The sequence below is a fragment of the Streptopelia decaocto genome (genome assembly GCF_964273445.1).
Source record: "Streptopelia decaocto genome assembly, chromosome: 3".
NCBI classification, from domain to species: Eukaryota; Metazoa; Chordata; class Aves; order Columbiformes; family Columbidae; genus Streptopelia; species Streptopelia decaocto.
Genome location: NC_138656.1, coordinates 51,816,245 through 51,836,381, shown reverse-complemented (window position 1 = coordinate 51,836,381; position 20,137 = coordinate 51,816,245). Strand labels below are relative to the sequence as shown.

Here is a 20,137-nt window from a genome sequence, read left to right as displayed (position 1 = left end):
AACCAACTTTTCATAGCTCATTGATAGTTGCATTTCTAAGTTTAAAGCCAAAGACATGTAAAAACATAGTTTGATTAATAAAAGTGTAGGTGTATGTGTTATTTGAAGTACAATGACATTTATATCCAGAGAAAATATTCTTTCTCATTAGTTAAGATTGCTGCCTTATCAAGTTAATATCCCAGGCCAAAGTAAAAACTCAGCTCAGGGATGCTTCCAGCTCCTCTCTGCTAGAGATTTGCTCCACAGATCCACAGTGCCCCAGACGGCTGCGGGTCTTAAGGCTTCTGGTCTCTTAAGATTTTCCCTGAACAGCAGCATCAGCCTTCTACTACCAGAGTCAGACCTCTCCTCTTCCAGATTTACTGTGCCTTTCAGATAAAAGCTAAAAGGGACCAGATCCCATCGCATTAGCAGCACAAAGCAGCCAGTTCTGCTGCCCAGCTGAGAACTGCCTTGCTGTGATTCCCTTGTGGCATAGTGCTGCACAGCATCCAGCCACTGCAGTGAGACACAAATACCACATATTCTGGTCTTCTACCAGAAATGTTGTTTGGCACTAACAAGGGCCAGGTAACATGTAACTACCCTGAAGCACTGGGTAGTTTGCTGATGGTTTGCGACATCTCCTGTTCCATGCCTTGTGCAGTCCGTGATTCAGCGCTGCCCCTTGGTTCCCTCAGCTCCAGACCAAAACAAATGCTGGGTGATGAGGAGGGAACACCCCACCGCCTGTGCAACCCCGTGCTTTGTCTGAGCTGGTGTAATAATCCGGGTGGGCTCGAAGGTGAATTTTCACAGACAAATAAATGTAACACTCCTCTAAAAAAGAATGATTAATAATCTTCTGTCATGAAGCTAGATGAATCTTTATGAAATATTTCTAACATCAAACCTTGTTAAACTTGAAGGAAACACCTTTGGAAGCAGATTTCCACCTGTGTTAAATAAGTACATTGGCTTGTGGCTTGACTACTGCAGATATTTCTGTACTGCTCATTTTATAAATCAAAGAAGTAACATCCTGATCCCTGATGAAGTTCATGTTTTCTTTGACAGAAAATACAAAGACTGCTTCTTACTTCTTCATAAGGAAAGTGTCCAAAAGAAAATTATCCCAGAAAACCACATATTTTTGTTTCAATTTCACTTTGAATTGCTTGTTTATCCATAGTGCAACCACAGAGAAGAACTTTGCTCAAAGGAGTTTTGATTGGCTTAATTTTTATATTAGAGAGTCAGCTATGAATTCAAATTTTCTCTTGCCGGAGTGTGAAAATATAGATTTTTCACCACTAAGAAAGGTATCTCTAATAGATAACGTCTGAAATATTTCTCTGTTGTGTGCTTCAGCTCTCCTACAAACCACTGTGCCATGTATTGAGTTATAAACATCTATATTTTAAGCCTAAATTTCCAAATGCTTTTATTGTTTTGTTTTTGGTTTTTTTTTTGGTGTTTGTGGGGTTTTTTGGTAGGGTTTTGGTGTTTTTTTTCTGTTATAAATATTTTATTTACCTAATTCCAGTTTTATTAGAGGGCTTGCTTTTCTTCAGGAACTGCAAACTTTTTCTTTAGACAGTTTTCTTATACAAAACCCCAAAGTTCATAAAAGCAATACCAAAGCTATGAAAGCACCTTATTTAGGTATTTAAATAACTTCACGAACTGGATTCCAAATCCTACATAGTAACTCTAGATGATGGCCTAGATGCAATGACATGGTTATTTTTTTCCCTGCTCTATATTTAGGTAGTCTTTTCAACCGTCCTTTTCTCTTGGAAAAAGGGAGATGGGCTTAGCTCCCACCAGTGACTGATGAGATGCTACCGTCAGTCCCGAGGTCAGGTGCATCACCTGGTTTTCACAAAACCAGCATGTAGCTCAGCTGAGCAGCAGATGGACAAGAGTGTCTAAGAATTGTGCGTACACGTGAGCTGAGACAGATGGCCTGAAGAGTGTTATTCCATGGGGTGCAGCTAGATTCCTCCAGGAGATGCTGTGCTAAGAGCTAGAAGGGCATGAGTGATACATTGAACATTGTTATTTTGCAGGAACAGAACTGAAGCCCTGAAGAAGTGAAAAAAAGACTGGCTTGCCATCCCGTGGCTCCATGGTATTGCTCCCTGCATGCCAAGGAGCTAGCCTACTGGCTTACGTGATTGCTTTTGGCACACAAAAGTACTATGTTCTTTGTAGCTCTCTAAAAATATTTACATCTCCTACTCTTTTGCCTGAAGCAATATCATGCACTGTGGATGATAGCAATTATATGATAACACTTTAAATCCAATCCCCCTATGATAGCTACATCACTTTAAAACACCAAACACTAAGGAAGTTGGGTAGAGCTGAACCTATGAACGTAATTTCCTCCCAGGGCACAGGATACTGACCATGAGTTCATTCATCTGGAATAGACTGGAGACATACCATGCCTCCACTGGGGTCCATCTTTTCATATCTATCATATGGTGATTTTTATCTCTAGAAGACAAAAGATTTTTCCTACTAGTTAACTAAACAATTAACACAGTGAGTGGTTTTCTAACTAGTTTGCTGTGGCACATAGATGCTTAATTAGCTTGTCAGTACAACATTCAATCATTGCAGTGCAGGCAATATAGTCTATCTGCCCTCAGTTTTGCTCTTTTGCTGCAACCATTCACATTTTCTGTCAACAGAACAAATCTGGAGACAAATACAATTTTGACTTTCTTTGGAAAACTTCTTCTTGCCTTTGCAACTAAAATACTGGTAGAAAGGACTCTAAAATATTACATCAACTAACACACCATTTTCTCCGACCTCTCTCAGAAAATAGACCCTTTGTAAAGTAGCATGTCTCCTGCTTTTATTTGCTTACTCTTTCTGGGATTTAAGAGTTGCTACTGAGAGCAAAGGGGAATTTTTATCCATAGGCAAGGGAGGCTATGTTCTCAAGTGTGATCAAGAAAACCACATGGTTTCATTTATATCATATTCTATTCTCTTTATACTGTTCCTTTCTATTTTGTTAAATGAATCGGCAATTATCTTCTTTCATGCATTCAAGTTCTTTAGAACAGGAGGGAAATTACTAGGTACTAATCACAAGGATCCTTAGCCATTAGCTGCTGAATAGAAACGGGCATTCTTCCACCTGCTCTTGACCCTTATTTAAAAAAACAGCTTGTTTATCCTGAGAACTAAAGAAGATATTTCCTACAGAATGGGGGTGAGAGAAAGAGAGGCTCAGACAGAAGTTTTTATGCAGAACAGGCACCTTCTTTGTGCTATTTTCCCCTGTTCTGAAAGCAGAAAGGTTTCTTTCTTGCTTACTAATTTTTATGACATCCAGATGAGAAAATAACGTTCACTTTCACAAGTGCTTTACATTAAGTTTCAAAAAACCACCATTACTACCAAGGAGAGCACAAATCCCAGCCCCCGACAGGAAATAATCGAGTAGAAGACATGCATAACATAGAAACACAAAAGTTAACTAAAAGACAAGGACTTTATTAAGAGATTCACAGCCCTTAGCCTGTGAACAGAGCTCACTGAAGTATGGATTCTTGTCTGCTCTTTCTATATGGATTCTTGAAATGTATGTTGTTAGAGCAGTTTCTAATAATGGGTGAGGGATTTGACTACCATCTGCTGTGTGTTTTTCTTTTATTTGTTTCCTGCAGGAGAACATGCAATGTAATGTTTTGGTTCAGTCACTTTTGTCTGTTCTTTTTTGTGCTGCTGTGTATTTGTTGGAGAAGTCTGAGTCAAATAAGTGCTCTTTGGGCTTTTACTGGGAAAGGGGTAAAGTTTTGATGGCCACCAGTTCCTGGGGAAGCTAAGGTAAGGGCTAGGTATGATAGTTATTTCTAGAACATTACACCTGTAATATGTTTTTCAGTTTGAAGAAAATGAGGAAAATTTCTCAAAATTATTCATCAACTATTGGATTCAGAAGTGGATGGAGCCTGTGCAAAAGTTTAGTGCTTATTCAGAATATTCACTCTCACAAGGAGCTTTTGAGGGGCTCACAATTCTGAACTGGAAACCTGCAAGTTGTTGCCAGGGTAGATCAATCACATTTAAAGAGGATTTACAGATTTATAATGAAGTAGGATATCACAATGTTTCTTGCTAGCTTTATTGCTAGTTGTAGACTCCAGGATATTGATAATGCTGCTTCTCATTACTAACCTTAGGATCAGATTTGACAACAATTATGGATCCTTACAGAAATCCTTTAAGGCTACACCTGTGTAGCCTTTATCAGGCATGCCACTGGATATAGGCTAGTTCCTGGGCAAGTGGCACAGCCTATACGGTATCTAAGACCTTTTGGAAGGAGCTGTGCCCAGTCTGCATTTAAGCAGGACTGACCTTCAGCATTACAAGAATCCGGAAACTTTTTGTGTTTCTCTCTGTTTCACTCATCTCTGTGACGACTCTTCCATACCCTTTATAATGCACAGGCCTGACATACCACTTGAGTCTCTTGTTGCAATAACTGGACAGTCATGTAATGCATTGCCACTGGTGCTAGTATTTCTGGGGAAGCTTACCACCAGAGGCCTGCCTTCAGAGCCATCCAAATCCAAAATAAAAAGGCAGGTGACCTGCAATGGACTAGGTGAAATCGATGTTCCCTATATTCCCAAGTACTGTTGGTTAAAGACTGCAGGCAAGGGGCACTGTTCCACCTGGCAGACTTCCCTTTTCTTCCTCATTTCCCGTTGCTGGTATAGCCGAGACTTCATCAAGTGGAGGAGGATGAGCTGCAGTCACTGGTGGGACTCCGTCTTTCTCATAGCATCAGGTCGTCAACAGCAGGTACAGGACACTTGCATGAGAAGTCCCACATTTGAGGTTCCATGTGGGGGGAAACCATGCTGCCGCAGACTGACAGCATACCACTTTTATCATCCCCTCACCCCAGTAACCATGATAGGAGTTGCTGTCCTCTGGCTGCCCTGACTCCTGTCATCAAGAGAGCCAGTTCAGGATGGGAAAATCTGATGTTCACATCTTGCAACGTGAACCTGGGTATCATTCCTTCAAAGGGAGCTGCCTACCCAGGCATACGGCTGCATGCCAGCAGGTGGGAGTGAAATATGGTAGCTTCATAAATTCCTAAAGAATCACATAACTTCAGCTGCTCACTCTCTTACTGATTGAGTCAACAGCTAAATCCCAAAAGGCACATCCGGAAATAAAAGGCCTCCATCAAAGAAGAAAAAAAAAAAAAAAAGGGATCTTTTAACAAGACCTTCTTGTTAGGAAGAAGACAGAAAGCCTCCCAAGGCAACTCTAAGCCACTGGCTTGGCAGCACAGGCTGTAAGGCACAGACCTGCTGTGCCAGGAGGCAGCACACCCAGAGACACGGGTCACCAAGGGTGGGATCATAGCATGGGGACCCATGGTGAGTTGCCCCCAGGGTGATCCAGGTCTGGCCTTAAGTTTTTAAACTAATAGGACCTTCTTCTTAACTTTGAGCAAAACTAGCTCTTTTGTCACCTGCACAGCAGTTTTGTCATACAGTTGCCAGCAAACTAGCTAGCAGTAAAGCTGTGCTTACAGCACTGACAAGTACTCACCAGCATCAGCATTCTCAGAGCACCACCAGCCCTGGCTGTCCCTGCTCGGGGAGATCCCCACAGCCTGGGACCCCATGTCAGCCCCTGGGACCATCAGCCCCTGTCCCAGCAACAGCACAGCAGGGCTGGTCTGAGCTCCCCACAGCCCTGCCTGGCCACAGGCCCTGCCAAGACAGACCCACCCATGGGCCCAGGATACTCCCCATGAAAGAGGTTTGCTCAGTCATTCTCCCCTCAGTTGCTATTGTTCTAGATACCAAGGTACACCAGAGTGTCCTCCCTTTTATCTCTGTTCTGTGGCAATTTACTGTTGTAATATAGGACTGAGTGATGACTTCTACATTAATTTTCATATAGGAATGCCCAATGCTCATGTGGCAAACTAAACATTGTGAATGAAAATAGCCAAACCGCCATGGCATAATGGCCAACACCCTCAGGGCTCCCTTTGCTATTGCATACAACCGTTTTGAGCAGCTCCACTGAAACCATAAGGGCCTCACCCTTTCAAAAAGGCAAAAAAAGGTAGAGAATCAGACATAGAACAGTAATTACTACATTTGTAAAGACTAACAAATAAGCTTTAAGAAAAAAAAACACCTTCTTTTTGTAAATGGCTTTTGCATTTATTTACAGTTGTTATGAGTCCCACAGGGTGGATCTGTGTATTTCACAACAATATAAATGTTTTTGCAGTTTTTATTGAAGTTATATTTGTCATTAAAAACTCATTGGACCTTTTTGCAGTTCTAATCGCCCAGAAATCCACTCATTACGTAACTAATCGCTTGATTTAACAGACCTTCAGACCTTTTTCTCAACCGTGTTTCACTTCATGGATGGCACCAAGGTCTCCATCATCACCGCTATTTTGAGGAATCATTTCTCAGCGTCACCTTCTTCCGTGTGTGACCGGCCACAGGAACCAGACGGCATTTCCACTGTTCTGCCAGTTTCTAAACCCGACAGACTTCCTGAGTATTCCACCTTAAAGTCACCCAAACTAAAAGGTTTTCACTAGTTTTACCCCAAGCGGCGTTTTTTTCCACAACCCTCAGACAAACCTATTGTAGCGACCTGAAGCATCTCACAAACCCCATGTGGGGCTTTAATCTCCCCTCCAGCATTGTTCCTCACATAACATAACCCATTCCCCTTCCCAGCCCCACCACGGCAGAAGGCTTTGCCAAGGGACAACGGACGTGCCGCCTGACCACAACACCGGCGGACACACGGACTCACGAACGCCAAAGCCTCCCGACTCCCCCAGCCGCTTGCGCACGCCGCCAATGACGCCACAGCCTCGCTCTGACCCTCCCCAGCCACGCCCCACTGAGGGCGAACAGCGATTTCCCCACCCCTTTGCCGTAAGGGCAAGGTCTGCGCCTGCGCTATCCTTCGCCCTTCCGTTGTTTTTTCCGCCGGCGCGAAGGGGGACGGGGAGACCTGTCATCTCTCTCAGATCCCATTGGTCGCTGGCTGGGGCGGGGTGGGTGCGTGCGCATCCTCGTGCCCGCCCACCCCACCCCACCCCCCCGCCCCCTGCCGGGCGGTCCTGCCTACTTCGTCAGTGGATCAGGGGTCTTGCGTTCGTCCCGCCCTCTGCCGCTGCGTGGGGGGGGCTCTGCCCCGACCCGACCGGGGAAGGAGCAGCCGCGTTACCCCTTCGGTACGTTGATGGCGGTTGGCTCCCCTTTCCCCTCCCCGCTGCGGCCCCGAGGCCGCAGCGGGGGGCCACACCTCGGGCTCGAGAGAGCGGCGGCCGGTCCGCCTGCCTGCTCACCCTGAGCGCCTGGCGACCTACTGGCCGTGGCGCGGCGGCCTGGCCGCGGCCGGCTGCGGGGTGGCGGTGCGGCGGGGCTGGGCGGCCTGGGGCCCTGTGCGAGTGTCCCCGGGGAGCGGTGGGTGCCCCAGGCTGGCTGCTCGGTTCTCGCATGGCCTCACGGGCCGCGTAGTAACTGCCGGGGTGGCGGCGGTGGGCAGGCTGACCGCAGCCCGCTTGACGTGTCCGGTTGCTGAGGAGTACCGCAGCCGCTGCTGGCGGCTCCTTTCCGATTTTAGAGTAAGTTTCCTCGTTAGGGAGCAGGGGACCTTGCCCGCCTCCTGGCGAGGGAGCGGGGAGTGGCCGCGGCCCCGGGTCACGGCCTCGAGCTGCTCGCAGCGGGCTTTGTGCCTGGCTGGGGAGCGGCTGCTGCACAGGCCCCGCGGGCAGCACTCATGTCGGCGCGGTGTGGCCTTCCCGGACCAACACCGGTGCTTCTGCGGGCAGGTTTGGTGCTTCACGTTGTAGACACGATCATCTCCTGATCATAGGAGTTTTAAACAGATCTGCTCAAACAGAGCGATTCTCTGTAGTTTATACATCGGAGTGTGGTGCTGAAGTTGCGCATGTAGACCCTGGTGATGCAAGAGTCATTCGTTCTTTAAGTGCGATGTTATGTTATGTGTGCTCGTGGTTGGGGTTTCCTTGGTTTATTGTCAGCACTCTGTGCATGAGTATTGTTTTGAAAACTCACGTGTTTCCATAATTCTGTTGTGTTTGGAATTCAAGAGCAGCAAGACTTGTATATTTCCGAGTATTTCTTTAGACTTTCATGAACTATAGCATTTAAGGTTTGCTTGGGGTTGTTTTGGTTTCATTTTTGTTGTTGATTTTTTTATTATTATTATTGTTTGTTGTTGTGTGGGCTTTTTCGTTTTTGTTTGTTTGTTTGTTTGTTTTAAAAGGATCCTTTAAAAATTATTCAGAATTCTAGGAATTCTGCCGTGCTCCAGCATGGATGTCTAAATATTTTCCTGTCTTTGACAAAGGCAGTGCTCTAATTTGAGGTCAGAAATCTATTGCTGTGTTCAGGCTCCTTATAAAAACAGTATTTTAAAAAAATCTTGTTTGAGTATTTAATTATGAGCATGTGGATTTGAATATGTAGTTATTAGTTTCCCAGATGGGTCTAATATTCCATAATCATCTTCATGTGTATTGTTTAGCATGTGTGTTTTATTTTCTGGTGTCTTATCCACAAAATCTTGTTCACTGCCCCAGTTCAGTCAAGTAGTTGGACATGTGTCTTGACTTAGATTTGCAGTTCGTCTAAATCAGTAGGACTGTGTATTTAGTTTGCTGATTGGTCCCACTGAAATGTGCAATAGAATAAGTAAGGGCTCCTCTGCAAGCAATTTGTATATCAAAGTCCCAGGATGCACAGTTCCCTGGGAAAATAAAGTATTCAATACTAGTAGGAGGTCATTAGGGACTTCTAAGGACTGAACTTGACAGCTTAGGCTCTAAACCATATTTATGTAATCACAGCTTCAGACTAACCCTGTGTCAAGTTTGTTTAAAGTTTCACCTCAATGTAGGCTTTGACAGGAAGGAACAATTTTGCGTGTGTATTTTCCCCATACCTGCCCCAAGTCTCCTGTACCTCCTGCAGTTCTGTTTGTAGAGTTTCTTCTGCCATTTCCTTCCACCTCTGCCTTTGAGGGATTCCACTGCTTTGCATTTTATATCTGTCCCACAGAATTCTAAGTAACAGCTGTGAAATATAGGATTCTGTTGATCTGTCTGTAGCTGTCTGGCAAAATGATAAGATATAGTACAAGACACATGCTTCGTGTCTAGCTTTGTGTGATGGCACAAGGACAGGAGACTCCATAAAACTAAGTCTCTTTTGAACAGTTAGATTTCTTAGTGCATTTGTCTGTGTCCAAATCTTTTGCAAGTTTAGTAGCTACTGCACAGTGAAATTTCAATCTGGGAATTTGATTTTGTAGTACTTATTGCTGACTAATTCACTTCATCTCACAGAGGCTGAAAATATTGTTGACAAAACGACAAAATGAGTAGTCGTCGAAAACGCGCACCTCCATCAAAAGTAGATGAAGAGAAGAAGAAAAAGCTCTGCTGGAATATGCATGAAGACCGGAGAAATGAGGTGATAACGTTAGATGATGAAGAGACTAATGAGGATCATGTTCCAGGTCCAAGCACTTCTTCTGCATCCGTCATTGTTATAAATGATGATAGCACTGATGAAGATCTCATTGAAAAAGAAGGCAGTGGCTCAAAATCTGTTAAGTTTTTGGCAGTTAACGATGAGGAAGACTCGTATTCCATCTTGACTCCTGTGTCAGTACAGCTAAATATTATGGTCTTGCCATACCATGCAGATGGGTCCTGGAAAGCTCTGTTGGGAGAGTTTGTTCTTCATCTTCCTTCTGAGCAAGTTTTAACTGATAAATTCCATGAAAGGAGTTTTACTTTGAGAGGAGACTCTGATGATCAGCTGCAGCTCTGTGTTCATGAGAGAAGTGAAGAAGAGTACAGTAATGAAACAAAAGAATACCTGGGAGCTTATAAGCAATGTATTTTGGTGAAATCAACTTTAGGTGGTGAAATATTGGAAGGCTTGAGATGGTTGCAAAAGAAAAAGATAATTGGACTTTATCAAAGACCTGGAGAGGCTCAAGCTTTAAAGGTATGGGTTATATTTTTACAATGTGATGAAGGTATATAGTTTCTACATGATTATGTAAATGTTTTCAGTGTGTTTTTTCTTAAAAAATTCTTTTTACTGTTGCACTGTTTGTAATGCATCACCCAAAGGAATCAAAGAAGCTTTTAGCTGCAATGTACTGTATCTTCTATATCAGGCGTGTCCAACTCATTTTTACTAGGGCCACATCAGCTAAGTGATTGCCTTCGAAGGGTCAAATGTAATTTTAGGACTGTACAAATGTGATTGCTACATTTATACAGATGGTGATTTTAGTAGATACATTGCATCTGTCTGCATATGCTAACTTTCAAAGCACTGTTATTTTCTTACTCTTCTGTTTATAAAATTCTTGTCATTCTAACAGTTAATTAAATGATTAACTGTATAACCGTGTCACAGGTTGGAATTTACCTTCTGGAAGCTGGTCTAAGTAAACCAGAGTTTCTCAGTGATGGAGGTGGAAGACCCAAAAAAGCTAATCAGCTGATTCAAAAACTCATGGAAAAGTTCTATAGTTTTTTAATTCCAGGTAATGCAATTCAGTTGAATGTTGATGAATAATTTTTGTTATTAAAGTGTGTCCTTTTTCTAGTAGTTTTAAATGCAAGGGAAAATAAGTTATTCCTGCTTTCTAGAACAACTTTATTTTCAAGGTAATTCTCTCCATGTTATTTTCTGACTATTAATCATATGCTAATTAGTTTATGGTCAAATCACAGGTGATAATATTCTTTCTCTACAGATGAGGCACTGAGGCACATAGAAGTTTGCATCCTTACGTTTTCACTGATTTGTGTGGGTTGTTTGAATAGATGTACAGTAACTTGTCCAACCTACACAGGAACTGTTCAAAAGAACCAGGAATTAAATTTGGAAAGCTTTTGTTCCTAGTTTGGTGCCTAACACACAACTGTGGCAACAGAATTTCTGTTTGTTTTGTATGGTAAAGCCGTTATAATGTGTACTACTACAAAATGTACCTTTCTGGCAATTTTAAGGATGCACCACTGCAAATTCAAAAATACGGATCTCATCAACATTTTGGAATTGAAGAGGTGTTTGCCAGGTTATACTCAGCAGTGATACAGATTTTTAGGGTGATCAATGACCATTTTATGGTGTGATTGCTTAGGAAACTCTTAAAAACAGCCTTGGTCTTGTTCCTGACTGTAGGATTGATTAAAAATGTTAGTTGAAGTTTGCCTCAGTAACAGTGACCGTAATATGCTGAGTTTCAGTGTTTTTGCAGAAGCAAAAGGAGCCTAATGTCCCCCTCCATAATTCTACTTAATATCAAAAGGCAGAATTGTATAAAAAAAATAGGGAACTTGCTAGAGAGAAGCTAAAAGGATGAGCTAGTGGAATAAAATCCGTACATCCATGTGTGCTACAAAGAATAAACATGCAACTGTCAGGAGATACTTGTGATATAACAAAGGAAGGGGCAGTATAACTAAGTATGTGAGGAGGGGAAGATCTTGCACGTAAGAAGTCATCCTGCAAAAAAACTGAAGTAGTCTGACTCAAGTGAATTTGACAACGTAGGTGTAAAAGCACAATAAAGCAGGTCTGAAAAGAAGTGTGAAGAATAAATGATTTGATATAGAAATGAATAGTAATGTTTTTAAATGCATTATGAGAAATACATTATCATAAATGCATTAGAAGCAGAATATCTGTCTGAGAATTCATAGACTTGAGATCACTAAGGCATATAAAGGAGTGCTCAAATAAAGTAATGCTATAGCAGCAAGCACAGCTTTCTTCTCTGTGTATCTGTTCATTGTGCAGGAGTTGGGGAAAGATGGTTTATGGACAAAATGAACAGTGTCCTATTTTGAGATCCAGAAGAATTTGCTGCTGCAACTTGGGGTGTTTGTCCTCAGTGCACTAAAAGATAGACTTTTCTGGACTACATGGTTGAGTGTAGCTTACAGGTGAAGGGGCAATATAGCTTCTAAAAGGGAAGACATGTCCCTCAGAGTTACTGGAGCAAGAATGTGGACATGAGTGATGGGGGTTTTGTGCCTTAACTTACCATTTCAGAAGCCATGCAACCAGCTCAGATTCATAAGTGATCTGTGTTTCCAGCTGGTGAACCTTCTGACTATTTTTCAGCATGTACATTTTGCTGTGATGTAATAGAATAATATAGTCTTGATTCAATGCCAATTAATACCATGTACATGACTAAGTAAAATAGAGGGTGTAGAGAATAGAAATAAACCGTTGTTAATGTGCATGAAGATCACCAGTCAAGTCCTACAAAAGCATGTGCAGCTTAACGTGTTCCTAAGGCTTTGGGAAATACAGTGATTGGTGAGATGTTATCATCAACAAACTTTAAATGTATTATTTAGCATAACAGAGATTGCAATAACTTGCAATATTGCAATATTGCAATAGCATAACTGCAAGATTGCAAGCAGACTAGGCAATGAAGTGGAGAATCAGTATAAATTCGGTATAGATAAAGTGAAGCAGAAGAAAAAAATCCTTACTTCATATTAGGAAAAAGTGATGACCTCTTTTGATAGCCTCTTTGCTAACTGTTGCAGCTGGGGTTATAGGTTGCATAGGTAGGTGTATAGCTCAGTAGATGCATCAACTTAGTTCTTGGTGTCAGGCAAACCAAATCAAAGGTAAAGAATTCTCTTAGACCCAGCTAGCTGCTTTCTTAGTATGGAAAAAAAACCTAGGCCTTAAAAATAAAATAAAAAACCTAAAATGGCTGTTTAATTGCTATTCATGTATCTGTTCTAGTGAATGGTAAATGTTTCAGAGTTTGTTTTCCCATAGTGTCATGGAACTATGTGACATACAGTAGCATGGCAATCGCGGTTACTATACATCGTTCTCCCTCAGTTTTCTTAATAATAAATTATTTGTACAAAGAAGAGGGTTTTTTTGTCTCTGTAAGGCATTTTTTTAATACCAAATGTAAAGCAACAAGTTTTCCATTAATCTAGAATAAAGGGGGAAAATATTACATTTTCATTGATGTACATATATGGCAATATGGAAACTGCTCTACAGATAAAACTAAAAGATTCTACTGCAGATGCAATAGCAGAACTTAGTCATTGAAGAAATTTAGCACAACACTTGATTATAGAATCAGAGAAACTGCATTTTTAGATAGTACAATACCATCTATTTCTCAAAGGTAAAAATACCAAGATGAAGTTATGTAATTGAGTTACGTTTTGAAATGGTTGAAAGCATAATTAAATATTCACTCTTTAATAAGTAACTAACTGAGAGATAAACTTACTTAGCCTCCTTTTGAAAATCCCTGTGGTACGTAGAACGATTTCATCAGAAAAAAAAAAAAAGTTTGAGAGAATGATCAAAACAAGAAAGGTACAGTTGTATGAAAAAACATTTTACTTTAAAGTATATTATAGCCCCTGTAAAATTCTGGGTAGACTTAGTTTATATAAAAGTCAAGTTATTATGCTCTGAAATGTAGTATTTGAAAACTATTATTTTAGCAATAAAATGATAGGTGTCATTATAGATCAACTTCATTGATCAAAGTTATGCTCTGCAGTGACTCTAATTTCCCTGTTCTTTCCATGAAGTGGGGAGTGTGTGTGAGAGAATCTCTTGGAATGGTTTCTGTAGCATATAAAGCTGCATGCTCTGCTTGGTGCTTTTCCTTTGGCTGGAACATTAATAGCCCCACGTGTGCACTCTGGTTGCCTTCTTCATATATACAGTTTTCATGAATTTGTAGAAACTTAATGTTTTTCAGAATTTTCTTTTCCCTTGGAAGTACTGGAATTGTGCCATTGACTCAGAAGGGGAGGGCACTGATGGCTGCCATACATAGGCACATCATTTCTTGCTGTTTGTTTTGGAACCCATACTTCACCGTTCATTTGAATGAAAGAAAGCTTTTGCTTTCCATGAAAGAGAGTCCTAATAGCAGCCCCCAAACCTTATTTTAAGATTAGGCTCTCTGGTGTTTGTGGCAGGTACATATCTCGTTAGCATGAGGCATCATAATGATTGTTTGATTTAATAGCACATGCCATTATCTATTTTCTCTATTTATCAATATATTATACGTTAAAATTTTTCATTATTAAGTTCAGTGTATGCCCTTGTATCCAAATTATGTGAAAAATATGTAAGCACAAGGCCTTTTTTTGCAATGATGCAAGTGGTGTGAATTTCATGGTGTCCTACTGCCACAATTTTCTTATCCAGATGGATAATTTGAAATGAATGTGAAAGCTCATTGAAGATAATCTCCCATTTTTTAAATTTATTTTATCAAGAAAGGCTTTATTTCATGAAAAATGTACAAATCCTTGACATCCCACAGTGTTTTTCCCTTTCCAAAATATTATTGACCCATGTTGGCATTTGAATCTGAAATGTGAGTTATTTGTGGTTCTATATTGGTTGGAAATGTTTAGTGGAAGGTCTTTATTAAATAAGCAAGGTCTCATTGTTCTATCCCTAAATTCAAAGGAAGAGCTTTGCTGATTACATGTACCTCTGTGATTGCATTAGCATGTTAATATTAACTTCTAGGAAAAGAGTGCTCAGTGCTTCCTGCTGCCGCTGTTACAGCTGAGTCAGGTGCAGTCATGACATATTTAAATGACATTTTGCTTTGCTTGCTTTTATAAATGTGTTGCCGCAAAATTTATGGAAATGTTGACCAAAGCTGATTGCTAATGCATGTTTTGAATGACTTGGTGTATGCAGATGAGCTGGAGGAAGATGAGGAAGAATCTGACATGGAATTAGAGCGACAAAATATTGAAGAGCTTTATGACTTTGTGAGGCACACCCATCAGCAGGATATCCAGTCACTGAGAGAGGATGTGCAGCACCCTGCGTTAATTCCTGTTCTGAGGCCGTACCAAAGTGAGGCTGTGAATTGGATGCTGCACCGAGAGAACCTCACAAACACTCCAAGCAGTGGCAAGTATATGGGTGTGGAAAACTTGCGTAATCAAGGAAAGTGGGATTGTATTGTCAGCAGTAATGTTTTCTTGCTGTTTGATTAGAAGCTTTGTTAATTATTTCGTTACTAGTTTTATAAAAGCTGTTGTTTGGGTAGTACGCTGAATGATTAACTAAACTTTGCTGAACAGCAGTTGATGTGTCTTGTTGGTCATGAAGCACTGTGGAGATAAACGTCTACTTTTTGTCTCTAAATGTCACAATAAGGCTGAGCAATTCTAAGCAGTGTCCTGTTTATAGAGAAACCTCACAATGGTAACATGAACTCTTTCTCCGTAGAGAATGCACTGCATTTCTTATGGCGGGAGGTCATCACTCTGGATGGAGTTAAAATCTACTATAATCCATTTACTGGCTGGTATGTTTTTTTAGTTATCTATTTCTGAGAACACCTCAAGATTTTAGCTTGTGAAAACCTTCTTGGCAGCTTTTAGTGGAGGATATAAGATATTCCATAAATGTCATTTTTCAGTTAGCAATTAAAGAATTGGAGCTGTGATATCTCTGATTCAAAAAAAGAAAGGCAAACTGGAGTATTTAATGCACAGGTAAATATATAAATTTTGAGCTGAAGACTGATTTCTTAAAGCTTTTTTTAAATTTCAGTGCAAATTGTAGTTTTAAGATAACATTTTTTTAGTTAGAGCATTGACAGCTTTGACTTTGTTTTTAAAATCTAAAGGAGGCAGTATAATGCTTTTGTTAATGCTGGGTATTGCATTACTAGTTCTGTTTCACTTCTCTCATTAATTAGGTTAGAATAGAACCTTTTGATTGCTAGTTTGCTTTTAATTTTTTTCCCTATATAACTTTCAGATGTTTAACACAAATGAATATAAGTTTATTTCATTTTTTTGGAGACTAATGTTATGATATGCTAAAGTTAGCAAGGCAAGGCTTGTTAGGAGGGGAAAAGTGCAAAAACATCTGGCATATGTATTCATCTTGGGCAGGTTTGTACACTGAAAAAGCTTGCTAGCTTTTGTGAATCTGAGCTTATCTAATCAAACATATTGCTTCACCTTACAAGTTTTGCCTTGCTGAAGCTATACTGTGTATGTCCCTGAACTTGTGCTTCTCTGTCACATCATTCTGTAGTTACTGACTTTCATTTGGGAATGTACTTGAATTACAGTATTATCCGTGAATATCCAATTGCTGGACCCCAGTGGCCTGGAGGTATTTTGGCAGATGAGATGGGTCTTGGAAAAACAGTTGAAGTGTTGGCCCTTATTCTGACTCATACACGACCAGACATGAAACAAGATGATCTGACGTTACCTGAGGTAAGAAAACCAGAATAAGATTTAGAAGGAAGAAAATGCTTATCAGAATTAATGGAAATGCACTTCTCTTGAGTTTATTGCTTTCTGTTTTGTAGAAGTCCAGATTTAAAGCTGAATTAAAATATAGTGAAAGATTTTGCTTTGTATGATGTGATACTTGGTGACATAAATAGTGGAATTGTTTGCATGAGAAGCAATTGATAGTTTGCCATTAATGAAGGGTGTTAGGAGGCAACTGCTCTGTTAATAGGCTGTTAGTAGTTTACATGCACTCCAGGAGTGTATAAATGTGTAATGTACTCTATCATGTTGGAAATCATTCTTCTTTTGACTTCATTGTGTTGATGAGTATCAAACATCCATTAGACATATGTTCTGTGCTAAAATAAGGATGATTTAAACTTGGTGAATAAAGGTTTTTGCTCTCTCTCTATTGCATATAATAACTGGGCTTATTTATCAGCAGTTTTCCATGTTTTCACTTTCCTCATCATGCATCCTGTGAAAACTTACCACATTCACTAAAACCAAAAGTTCTCTCTAAAGGGAGAGAACTTTCATGTCTAGGTAAACTCTTACCACTTCTGTGGGTTCCATCCTTTTGATTTCATGGCAGCCACTTGCATTGTACATTTATTCATTATGGTCTCCTGTCTGCTTGTAATTTTATTGGTTGAAAACACTCAATTCTCAGAGAGTAAGATTCTTCTTAATTGTATTGGAGGGTCAGTATTGAGGAGTGTGAAGATGGGGCATTAGCACTAAAGTATCTGGATGTTATTTGACAACAATAACTAGAGACCGTAGCTTTTGGAGAGCTGGAGTTGTGAAACTGTTCCATGATAGTAGTTAGGATATACATCTTAGCTAATATTTTTGAGATCTTTGGGAACAGAATTATATGATGTTCCCTGTAGTTAAAAGGCACTATCCACTCATCCAGAAGGTCCTTTGTCATCTGTATTTTTGTATCTCAGTTCTTGAGTATACATCTCCTTGAATTAAATCACTATTCCTGAATTACTAATAATAGAGTCAATTGGGGGTGGGAGGGAAATCCCTGAAAAGAGAAGCCTTCTTGTTATACAACTAACTAGGGCTTTTTAATCTATATTGTTTACCTCCTTATGTGTTTCTAGCTATATATTAAGTATATATTTTCCTCTCCCCATCAGTAACCTAGATCACTTACAGCTATAGATTCTTGCAACTTAATTCTGAAGTAGTGGAGCAGCTTGCAGGGCTGCTCTCTCTGTTCTCAGTGTAGGGTGCTGAACACCATTTGCCAAGAAACTGAACTGAATGGGGTATCACTGTGCACACTAAAAATGAGCTGAGCAAATTAGTGAGACCAGAGCACACATCTATAGCAGCTCATGCTTATTTTCAACTGAAAAGATTGGTGAAGTTCAGAATTACTTTTGAAGAGACATGAGCTAATAACTATCTAATGTTGTATGCATTAGGGTAAGCTTGTGAACTTCTTTGTTCCACCTCAACCTTTGGAAGGAAATAAAAAGAAAAAAACAAAGGAGATGGAGCTTAAATTGAAGGAGAAAATACAATATCCCAGTAAGTATTTCTGACTTTTAAAAATACATTTTGGTTTTGGCATGTCTTATATTGGCCACTGACTATGAGTTTACTTCTACAGAATGAAATTATTATTTTGCTGAGCGCTGTGGTGTAGGATTGCATGCTACAAAGATGTGATTCATATTTAAAAGTAAAGCTACCAACTCAGATTCCTGTACTACAAATCTTTATGTAACTAAAGCTCCTTGTAAGAGAGTTTATGCATTTAACTGAAATAGGCTGTCTTTTATAAGCTTCAGTAAGCAAATTGACCAACTTATTTCTATTGCTACTCAATATGGTCTTAAAATCACTGAAAACCAGCTATTTGTAGGGCTACGTCAAGTAAAGCATTGTCAAAACTGCTACCTTTTTTTGCATTTTTACATGAACATGGTGTTTAGAATGTCCTTCATATGAATTTTCTGAGGTAACTTTGATTTTATCTGAGCTGTAAGTTTTTTGCTTTGATTCTATGTATAGGCTTACGAGTGATGATATTAGCAGCTGTAAAGGAAATGAATGTGAAGAAAGGAGCATCTATTATTGCAATATTTAAGTACATCAGTGCTGTATATAGGTATGACATACAGAGAAATAGACGGCTTCTCAAAAGAACTCTAGAAAAACTAATTGCAGAACAAGTGGTAGAACAAGTGAAAGGACATGGTCTGGCTGGATCTTTCAAGCTGGGAAAGAATTACAAGGAACAGAAGAGGCGAGAAAGAACCAAAGAGCAGGTAAAACATGCTGCCGTAGTTACTTCAAAGAAAGTTGCCAAGGCAGATCTTATTTCCACCAATTGCATGCTACTCTCAGCTGTGTTGTGTGTGTGCTCTAGGTCAGTGACACTGGTTTATTGATAAAAATGAAGAAAACTGCAGCATTTGCTCTGACAGTCATGAACAAAGAAGCAGAAATCAGAACTAGATCAAATTTGGGGCTAAAATATTAACTACATCTGTCATAAGTCTTTAAAAGTAGTGCTGCAGTGTGTGGCAGATATATTGTTCTTACTCAGAAGTTGCATTTTAAATGCTGGTAAACATTAACCAAATCCTCAAACTGGAAATCAATAAAAAAATCTTAATATCTGTCTTGATGTGTTTATATATTTAAAAAAAAAAAGGTGTGGAGGAAGTCTGACATTATTGGTTACTTTTACATTGTAGATAGCAAGGACTTCAGAAAGCAGTCAGAAAAAGCAGTTGATTGATGCTAAAACTCAAACCAAAGACTCAAGGAATAGTGATGTCACTTCAGCAGATGTCCTTAAAACCCCTTTACGGGTGGATATCACCATGGAAGAACATGATTATTGTACAGCTAGCAAAAATAACAGGAAATCTGAAGCAGATCATGAGAACTCTGTAAAAAAGAATGATGTTCAGCAGGAAACTGTGGTCCCAAAGTCTCCCGATTCACCTGGCAGCCTCCGGGACTCCAGTGGTGTGAGCAGTCATCCTGACTTAGATGTTTCTAAAACTACAGCTGATGTCAAGGCAGAAGTTCCAAAGGACCAGTCCTCACATTTCCAAGAGCATGCTGGCAGTAGCATACAACATGCCAGTTCTGTATTTCCGTTCAATACCTCTGAGTATCGTTTTGAATGCATCTGTGGCGAGCTTGGATTGGCTGACTATAAAGCTCGCGTGCAGTGCCTCAAATGTCACTTATGGCAGCATGCAGAATGTGTGAACTACAAAGAGGAAAACCTGAAGATCAAGCCCTTCTACTGTCCCCATTGTCTCGTGGCGATGAAACCAGTTTCCACAGGAGCAACTCTGATAATTTCTCCAAGTTCTATTTGTCATCAGTGGGTAGATGAGATCAACAGGCATGTAAGATCATCTTCTCTTCGAGTTCTGGTAAGACTATATAGCTTCACAGTGTGGAGAGTTACTTTCTCAAGGTTCAGGTCTTCCTGTTTGACACTGTATCATGTAAGGTTAAGAGGCTTCTTTGTTCTCTGTGTCAGAATTCTACATTTCTTGCTATTAGACCTATGCTTTGACACCACATGGTGTATTTGTGTCCCAGAAAGACTGTCTGCATGAAGCACTAAGCTTCATTTTTTCCTTATTAGTTGGTCACTGGAAGAAGATACAGAGGACTGGATATCTTTATCAAATGGAAGCAGATTTTGAGCAGTTGCAACCACAGGTGATTTTTGAAAGGGAAGGCTGTCTCTGGTTTTTTATTTGTGTGGGG

General features: G+C 40.2%; 1 protein-coding gene across 1 annotated transcript in view; it reads left to right on the top strand.

The window, feature by feature from the left end:
• The first annotated feature begins 7,129 nt into the window (after positions 1-7,129).
• Positions 7,130-20,137, top strand: part of SHPRH (SNF2 histone linker PHD RING helicase) — a 50,279-nt gene continuing 37,271 nt past the window's right edge. The window contains exons 1-9 of the mRNA XM_082047300.1: positions 7,130-7,252; positions 9,392-10,061; positions 10,482-10,611; positions 14,805-15,023; positions 15,345-15,423; positions 16,201-16,351; positions 17,818-17,923; positions 18,410-18,666; positions 19,099-19,794. Coding sequence (XP_081903426.1) covers positions 9,423-10,061; positions 10,482-10,611; positions 14,805-15,023; positions 15,345-15,423; positions 16,201-16,351; positions 17,818-17,923; positions 18,410-18,666; positions 19,099-19,794 — 2,277 coding nt within the window. The 5' untranslated portion in view covers positions 7,130-7,252; positions 9,392-9,422. The remainder of the gene's footprint in view (positions 7,253-9,391; positions 10,062-10,481; positions 10,612-14,804; positions 15,024-15,344; positions 15,424-16,200; positions 16,352-17,817; positions 17,924-18,409; positions 18,667-19,098; positions 19,795-20,137) is intronic.